At 45.9% G+C, this 9,285-nt stretch overlaps 1 protein-coding gene across 1 annotated transcript; it reads left to right on the forward strand.

Moving 5' to 3' along the window:
- The first annotated feature begins 379 nt into the window (after nt 1-379).
- On the forward strand, nt 380-5,781 carry LOC125757340 (FH2 domain-containing protein 1-like). The gene is made up of 4 exons (XM_049412822.1): nt 380-633; nt 1,404-1,603; nt 4,149-4,269; nt 5,617-5,781. The coding sequence occupies exons 1-4, from the start codon at nt 382-384 to the stop codon at nt 5,779-5,781; spliced, it is 738 nt and encodes a 245-aa protein (XP_049268779.1). The 5' UTR covers nt 380-381.
- The last annotated feature ends 3,504 nt before the right edge of the window (nt 5,782-9,285 follow it).

Consider the following 9,285-nt stretch of genomic DNA (forward strand, 5'->3'; position numbering starts at 1 on the left):
TTCTCAGAGATGCTTAAATAATGCCTTGCTAAAGTCTGTTGGCTTTATATATTTTATTATCGTGCATGCACAATACGAATTAATATATTTTATTTAACTATAAAAGTTTAGCAGTGTTAAGCGATACAACCGAAAAAGATCCGCCCACTGCTTGGCCTATACCCTGTACTGGGTATGAGCCATCTCATCAAGGTCAAGAAGAAGAAGAGGGAGAGGAGCGCCCGTGTTAGGAAGCATTCTTCGTCTGTCCTATTTGCTGCGCCCTCTCTAGGTTATTTATGAAGAAAGAAATATCACCTAGCTAAGACATGTGGTATTTCCCGAGTAGAAAAAAATCTATTACACTTGTAGAAGTTCGTCCCGATTTTTTTCCAGTTCAGCATGCTGCGGTCGTACACTAGCGATCGGAGCAAGCTGGGCCAAGCGGAGCAGTTCTTCTCGATGCTGGGTGACTTGTGGCTGTACGCACTCTACGTGGACGGCATGCTACACATGGAGGGGTTTGAGCCGAACGTCGATGCACTGAAGCCACAGCTAGACACATACATTGGCGTCTGCCAGGAGATACTCACCAATCACAGCCTCAAGGAGTTCCTCAAGCCCATTCTCATCACCGGAAACTTCATCAACTCAGTGAACAAGTGACAGCATTCCTATATGTTTCGTTGCTATGTCTCATAGCAATGTAGCTTTCGTTGTTTGCCGTTTTGCAGCATTTTATGTGTCTTTCAGTCACTTGCCTTGCTAATTTACTTACCTGGAGCTAGAACGGAGAATAATTACACTCACTACACCTCACCTAATCAAGCAGCGTCGGTTCTGTGGCCACGCTTCGCGAGCTAGATCACCTCTAAGGCTGTGGCTCACTTCTCATCGTCAGACGGCGGAGTGTTTCATGCCAAGATATATCAGGAAGCTTGCCGCCAGTATGTTCGCACCCGTACACTTCGCTCTCGCATATTAGTTTGATGGCCGTAGAGCAGCGGTGTTTGAATTCACTGGCATGCCCTGCATGTACGAAGGCTACCAATGGCCTACTGGACACACCACACAAACACCCGTGCTTATTTCATCGGCGGCTTTGCTTGGTTTGGTGGAGTAGTCACAACGGAAACATGTGTGCCCTGTCTATGAAGTAACCTGGAGCGCGTGCAGTCTGCGGGTCGAGTTGGATAGTGGCTTCGTATGTTCTTGCTTTTTTGTTCCCGCGAGTCTAGTGTTGGATGTCACGTTATCTCAAAATTTCTGGGAACACGTCATTTTCGGAGCTAGTACTTTCGAAGAAAGTAAGATACCGTATCAGATGCAGTGGTGTCTTATCTGGTGCATGATGCCTTATCACTGTTGCGAGATGGTTATTCTATTATTATCGCAGTTGAGAATTACCAACCTCTAAATTGCAGGACAGTTACGCGGGCAACGCATTTGGTTTCCGGCTGAATATGCTTCCGATGCTGATCGAGAGACACTCGAACAACACTTCTTCATTTCCTCGTCGCTTGCGCATGACACTTCTTCATTTCCTCGTCGAAATCGCCGAAAATGAACAAGCGCAGACGCCGTCCTTCACCAAAGATCTCCAACATATGGACCAGCGTTCCAGGTACGTGAGTGCAGACCTCACGGTGGCTATGCGCATAAGAGAACGGAAAACGAAATTTGGTAACCTGAACAAGCGAGCATGGAGTGCAAGATTGAGTCCGTGAGGATTTCTGTAAGTTATAATAGCTCATCATATCATGAAAATAGTGCGAGTTTAAGAAAATCTTGATTTGTGTGTCTAGTAAAAGCTTTGCCTATGTTTGTGCCGGAAACCAGCCTCAAAGTATTTATATAAAAATGCCTTCCTTTAGCCGCGTATCAAGTTTTGTATGAATTGGCAGTGCTAATGTATGTAGCGCATAGAACTTTTCAGACCCCGATCATGCGCATTTACACATCACAAATAGTATCAGATGACACAAGACACGATGTCATCTCATGTGTGCTCCAAGGCAGGCTGACATACTCGATATTTGTGGATGCAAAGCAAATGCAAGTTGAAAAGGAATGCAAAAGGGAAGATACACTGCCGAAAATGGATCAATGAAAGGGCAATAAACACGTTTACATTAACACAGCGATATCCTAGACTTCCCTTTTCTTTCCTCGGCTTTTAATGCAGTATCTCAAAGATTACTCGGTGCAAAACGTTTTGTAAACTATAAACCAGATTTTTCTTAGCCTTGTAGCGCGAGTCTCAGCCGCGCCGCTACTCTCGACACCAGGCGCCGCCTAATGGTGCAGACGACGGCGGGGGGGGGGGGGGGGGGGGGCTGCTGATGGCTGGAGGTGATAGCCGTGCTTGCGTCGCGTGTTCGCTTGTGTCAGTGCTTTCAGAGCTGTTGTAATGTAGCAGTCTCAGCTGCTTGCTTGCCGCATACTCGGAACGGCAGCGCAATGTATAAAAATTCGTCCGGGTGGCAGTACGCCGTTGTTGGGTGTCCGAACAACTAGCGAAAAAGGAAGCGTCTGATGAAACAGACTTGCGACGCTCACGGGAACACGAGCGGCTTGTGTTTGTGCAGCGTGTATTCTCTACGTTTTCAAGGCCCTTGATTTCAATAAGTAATAAGTGAGATGGTACTCTTGCTCAGGAGGCCATATTTTCTACCAATTCAAACGACTGCGCTGCAAATGCATGGGTTAAAACAGGACCACCGGGTAAATAAAAAAAAATGAACTGAATTACTAGAACGGCAGCGACAAATCTTGAAATAAGACAGACAGTATCCATGCACCTCACCCGATATTTTCTCAAACTGCAAAGCAAACCAACAAATGTTTCTCAATTTTGCCTGAAAGCTTACAGGCGCCACCGCAGCTGCAGAATGGAGGCAAGCTTCAGTTATTAACATCACGGAAATTTCAAAACGCGGATGTTTAAGCTTTCTTCCCAAATCGAAAATTCGGCCACCTTGGCTATAAGTTTGTTCAAAAAGGCACAGGTAAACTTCGATGTAACGAGCTGTTTCACTTGTTATAACTTCATGTCCATAGAACATATGTATTTTGAACCTCACAGCCGCGAGGCATGTCTATCTGTGGTTTCATAACACCGGAGTTTTACTGTGAGAGCAAAGGAAGGCCGAGGCGATAAATCCTGATCCGGCTCAATCGTGATCGAAAGTGCCCGTGTGACAGGGATCTTGTCATTGTAGGGGCAATCCTTCAATTGCAGTTCAGTATATCCTGACCGAGGCATGTCGCGATAGAAAGTGCACGCGTGTGCGCCAGTCAGGATCTAACTTTATCAATATCGGACTCAAACGTAATCTTCGTCGGTTTTGATCGTGATTCAAAGCACCCACGCGACGGGGTGTTTTTGCAGACTCTGCTCTTTAAGAACACAGAGGTTGGGGGCCGGCATGCACGCTGCGTCTAGCTTTCCTACAATTGGCTTCGGACACTACGCCAGGCCATGCCTTAGCAGTAATCTCGCTTAGAAACCTCTCGTAATCTCAACTACAGCGTTCTTTGTTAAAAACTGCCATAATCGCCTAATTCGTTCCGTTGCATTTTGCGAGAGGGCACAATACAGCCATCGTGCAGCACATAGTCGGACGGTAGCGCGGCACGAAAACATCTGTCGCTGCTGCCTTTCAGAAAAAAAAAGATACAGCTTACTAGTTTTCATATGTCATTAACATACGCAAATGCGTAACTTCAAAACGTTTCTTGATATGATACAGTTCTGAAGGGGAAAAAAAGAAGAATGGGCAACTGCACGGTGTTGCAACTATTCAAACCTTCGTGACGATGTTGCTGAACGTTCTCGCGATGTTTGACAAGCTCCCTGGCACAATTCCACTGTTCTAAAAAGTATTCGCATAAAAGAAGATGCACGTTCCGACATTCAGAAAAGACTAAGCGGCTGCAGCGCTTGCGAATCTGCCATCGCCCACTACTGAGAGCCACAAACGCGGTACACCGTGTTGTGCGCCAGCGCGTTTCAGCAGCCCCCAATCAAATGCTCACACCGCGGCACCTCAGTCGGCCAAACATGGCGGCCTCCTACGAGCGCTGGAAATTCTGGTCTATATCGCAACGTAGAGTAAAGAATATCACAAGATATGTCCCGAGTTGAGAAATTCTGTCGTTTGTCACAGGCTGTCACAGGATGCCGTGCCGGCAGAACTGAAACAGCTGTCTACAGGCATTGAAAAGTTCGCGACTCCGCTTCCACAAGGCGACGCTGACCTCAAGCAACACTTCAGCGGCTTTGTCACAGTAAGAAGGCATGCACTAGAGCTGTGCACGGGCCGTATTTCCGAGCCCGAGCCCGGCCCGGGCCCGCTGACTTTGTCGAAGGCCCGCCCGAGCCCGACAGCAAAGGGCTGCGAGCCCGCCCGGCCCGGCCCGACGTACGAAAACACAATCCCGGGCCCGGCCCGGCCCGACCCGGCTTTTTGAAGGTTCGCTGCGAAAACAAAATATCGTTTTCCGATAATTTGGCATTTTAATGAGCATATCGAATATGATAAAACGACACACGACGAACAGTCTCTAATAGAGACTGTTCGTCGTGTATAGCACGACGAACACGTACGAATTACGACGAATTACTTGTATTACGACGAAATACTCGTACAGCAAAAGTGCCGCGAACAGTCTCTAATAGAGACTGTTCGCGGCACTTTTGCTATACAAGTAGACGGCCTTATGCCAGCAACAATGGAGTTCGTTCGCCAAAGCCGTCACGTGTATGGGGTATGCCAATGCAAGCGTCAGCTTGCACGAAAGCGATCTACGTCGGGTCGCTCGTCGCTGTCGCGTGCATTTTCACTCATATGGGATTTGGCCTTAAATCTAACGCGGAACAGTCGCGTGGCGCCGTCACTAGCTCAGGTGGTGCTACTTCTCTGTTTGTCGGAGTGCAACAGTGGCGGTGCTTTACCTGCTCCCCTTTTGTTTAAAGTGGCGAATGGAAAGCAAAAGCGGTAAAGGCTGGTCGCGGAAAAAGCGCTGTATGCGTGCTGGAAAACAATTCCCGCTCATTCTCTATATTTCGGGCTTGAGTCGGGCTTTGCGCCGGGCCCGAGCCCGGCCCGATAAAGCTCCAAGTAGCTCGAGCCCGGCCCGGGCCCGAGGTGAAAGTACGTCGGCCCGCCCGAGCCCGGCCCGCGGGCCGGGTCGGGCTCGGGCTTTCGGGCTGCCCGGAGCCCGTGCACACCTCTAGCATGCACCTCGAATGTACGGGACGCTTACCTTAAAATTCAAACAGGCATACTTTGTATTTTTGAGCTATATATAAAGTCAATCCACACAGACAGATTCATTTGCCAAATTACACCACTATTTATCTTCTGCATCAATCAAACCCATTTTATGCCGACAAATTTCTCAGTTGCGTCGCTTCTTCTTATCCTCCGCTACAGTATGCGATATTCTTTGCTACCGTCAGGATTTTCCGTCACTTCTGTCTATCCATCCTTGGATAGTTGATCTACTACTTACGCGATGCGTCCATGTCTGCGTTTCACATTTTTCCCACACAAATTTAGCCATGTCCATAGCCTGGCTATGGCCAATTCAAGGTGCTATAAAAACATCTATGTGTGACGACCCTGCGTGCAGACGGCCAAGGCGCAGTTGAGAGAACTGTCTTCGAGCTTCGACCAAATTGAACAGCTCGCGCGCAAGCTAGCTGAGCATTTTTGCGAGGAGGAAAGCCACTTCTATGTCGATGAGTGTCCGCAGATCTTCAACAACTTCTGCGAAAAAGTCAAGTTGGCGCAATAGGTAAATCCGGGTCACCTAAAGCGTCTGGATGCGAGCCAGTTGGTACATATCCATAGATACAAAAACAGCGCAATATAAGAACAGAATTTAACTCTAAGTATTGCTTGTGCTGTGTTCTTAATTGTCCGTGTTTATGTTGCGCTGTTTTTTAACTATCTATGTCACAGCGATATGGCACAACGCCTGACGATCTATAGCCCAGGGCTGCTTAGCGGTATGGTGTGCTTCGAAATGTGTGCCTTATGTAAAAATCTCGATAGTGTATTATTCCGAATCATCTACCACCATTAATACCACTCTTCCCAATTACATTAACCTTTACGGATAAGATCTAAAAATTGGCCATCTTTTGATATACAGAAAATTTAACTGTTAACTGTGGTAGCTTTACGCGGGGGAATCTTTTTGCATGATGTTAGTTTGCTCATTTTCCTCAAGAACGCTCTAGAAAGAAAGATTTCAGTATAACACTATGTTTAGACAACGTGTTTCGAATGTGTGTACTAGGGGTGCTGTGTGCGAACCTTTTCTTTGCGCAGTCACGAAAATACAATAGTATGTATATGAGTATTGTTGAAACATCGAAGAGCATTTGATGGGTTTCAAAATTTTGATGCTATATTGGCGTTCGTTTCGAAGCAGGGGCTCGCAACTTTTTTTGAAAACGAATCTCTGTTTCCACTTTCATACTTTTATCAGAGGAGTGGCTATTTCCGGCTTTTGTGATGTCTTTTTCTGTGGCGCGGGAGAATGAAGAGTGAAGACAGCTGCAGGAGCGAGCTAGAAGCTCAATGTCACAATGATGGGCACGGAGCAGAGCAAATAAAGCGCGTTTCCGCACCAAACATTCCATTCAAATCTAGTGGGACACTCCTGGCAAGAACACTGCCACATTTCATTGGTCGAATTGGACAAATAATTTCTTTAATTAAACGGTCGCAACTAGTCTCTATTTTGGTTGATGTTATGCAGCATCGAACATATAAGTGCGACAATTGCGATATGTATGCATTCTAACTTGATATCTGTAACTCAGGAGATCCTGAGTTAAAGTTCTCGGTTACGCAACGCACCCCGCTGCATATTATGTAGAAGGATGTCTTACCAGGAATCGATATCACACGTCGCGAACTGTCATTCATGATTTCTCTGTAGTTAAGAGTAAAGCATTAGGGGGATCATTTAGTTTGGGTACAAAGCACCGGGCTCTGGAGGCCGCAGCGCCGTAGGGCCGGTTCTTCTTTAATGATAAACAACCGTCATGCTCCAATCAGCGTAAAAATAAATGAAAATATTAATGACAATGGAGTTCTAAAAAAATTAAATTCCGTCAAAAGTGATTTTTTGTTTCGCTTTAGTGTCCCTTTAAGCCAGTAGAATCTCCGGCTTAGCTGAGTTAGGGTGGACCAACACGACGTATTCTAGCTTTCCCCAAATTATGCGGGAAAAAAAAATCTCATAAAATCTGCAGTGTTTTCGCAATATCATCCCTTTTTTTTTTTTATTTCCATAGGACACGCAAAAAAGCCGACAGCCGCCTCCTTTGTAGAGGAGGAGTGCCTCGTCGACCGCCTTCTCGCCGTAATACGTCAGGGAAGCTTCATGCTACGCAAGACACCCGCTTGACACAGCGCCTACGACGGCGGGCACAGCAGACTGAAAATTTTGTTTATTTATTTATTTATTTTGCTTGCGGATAGTTGTGGTCATATTTGATAGTTCTATAGTTACACTTTTCTTGCTTCTCACAATCGAATGTATCCCATACGCGATATCGTCGTTTGATATAGATTAAAAATCTTTTGTCTGTCATATAATTCAAGTGCATTGTCAATCGTTTACCCTTCTTTGGGACCCGTAGCCCGCGGGATCGAATCCCGGCCGCGGCGGCCACATTTTCGATGGAGGTGAAAATGCTTGAGGCCCGCGTACTTAGATTTAGGTGCACGTTAAAGAACCCCAGATGGTCTAAATTTCCGGAGCCCTCCACTACGGCGTGTCTTATAATCAAATCGTGGTTTTGGGACGTTAAACCCCGACAATTATTATTAATTACTTTTTTTCGTGATCTCAAGACTAATTTACGCCATATTGCACCGGTCACTTGTTTTTATGGACCCCGGAACGGAGAGCTTTGATCTTTCAGATCGTTCCGGAGCTGGTCGCGGCTCGCGTCCTTGATATTAAGCAAGCGCCGCTGCAATAACTGTCAATGTCAAATTGAACCATCTAATCACATATATAATAAAAAGGCAGTTCACAGGACTAAAATACACTATAACCCTTCGTAGCGATCTCTAAATCTGTGTACATGGTCGGTACTTCTTCATTCTTTTTTTTTCAGTTAATCTTTTGTGGCAGCATGTTACACTTTGGTAACGCAATTTTCTCGTGGTGTACCGTTCTAACTGCGACGCGCTTCTTACTTACAGCACTGTACGGCCTCATGACTTTGTCGCTCTTCTGACGTTGCTATTTAATAAGTTTAGTCATTTTTCGTGAATGAATGGCGCATGTGTGCTTTTCTACGTAAGCAAGCTCGGTTTACTAATATTTTTTCCCTCACGACTGTTGTGTCTTAAACGAGGAGGCCATGCATATTTCAGGATGCAAGAGGTTAATGAGCTTTACAATAAAGCATTGATTGAGGCTGCAGAACAGGCGCACAATGAAGGGACATACATATAACAAATTGTACACGGAAGCTTGCCCTCTCTTTCTTGATTGTCCGCGAGAATAAAAAAAAAATCTGCGAAGGCCCACACATTTTTATTATTAATTGTTTATTAATAGTAATTGTTGGGGTTTCACGTCCCAAAACCACGATATGATTATGAGGGGCACCATAAGGCTCCGGAATTTTTTTACCATCTGGTGTTCTTTAATGTGCGCCTAAATCTGTGTACACGGGCCTCTAGCATTTCGCCTGCATGGAAATGCGGCCGCCGCGGCGGGCATTCGATCCCGCGACCTTCGGGTAAGCAGTAAAACACCGTAATCACTAGATCACCGTGGCGTTATCTTTTATTAATTGTTTGCTGTGGCACAGAGGTGCGGTTGACCAAGCTTACATTGATTCCCTTAAAGTTGGCTTCTTTTTTTAGCACAAGTACATTGCTAAGAAGATTGATTCCTTTAAAGTTGACTTCTTTTTCAAGCACAAGTACATTGCTAGGAAGACATTTTTGCAGGGGCAGTATAGGCCGTCTTATCCCAAACATGAAGGTCCTAGGGCCATTTTTTATCATTTTGTTATTTGTTTGCTGTAGCCCAGTGGAACGTCCTGGCACAGCGCGTCCAGCGTGGATGACTACCGCCATCTCGAAGAGCCTCGGGGAAACTAGCCGCTCGCCCGCGGCCTGCAAAACCACACGGATTCCTAGCCATATGAAGCTTCGCCGTGAAAAACAATGTTCTTCGTATGAATTGCCAGATGGACTGTTGGATTGCATATTTGAAGCATGATTCACTCAGGTGTGTTTCAAAACTCGTTACATTAGTCGT

This window comes from Rhipicephalus sanguineus, chromosome 2 (assembly GCF_013339695.2).
Source record: "Rhipicephalus sanguineus isolate Rsan-2018 chromosome 2, BIME_Rsan_1.4, whole genome shotgun sequence".
NCBI lineage: Eukaryota > Metazoa > Arthropoda > Arachnida > Ixodida > Ixodidae > Rhipicephalus > Rhipicephalus sanguineus.

Coding starts and splice junctions, on each gene's coding strand:
- LOC125757340 (XM_049412822.1), top strand. CDS start 382: ATGCTGCGGTCGTACACTAGCGATCGGAGCAAGCTGGGCCAAGCGGAG. Junction 1,604..4,148: donor CATATGGACCAGCGTTCCAG/GTACGTGAGTGC, acceptor CGTTTGTCACAG/GCTGTCACAGGATGCCGTGC. Junction 4,270..5,616: donor ACTTCAGCGGCTTTGTCACA/GTAAGAAGGCAT, acceptor CCCTGCGTGCAG/ACGGCCAAGGCGCAGTTGAG.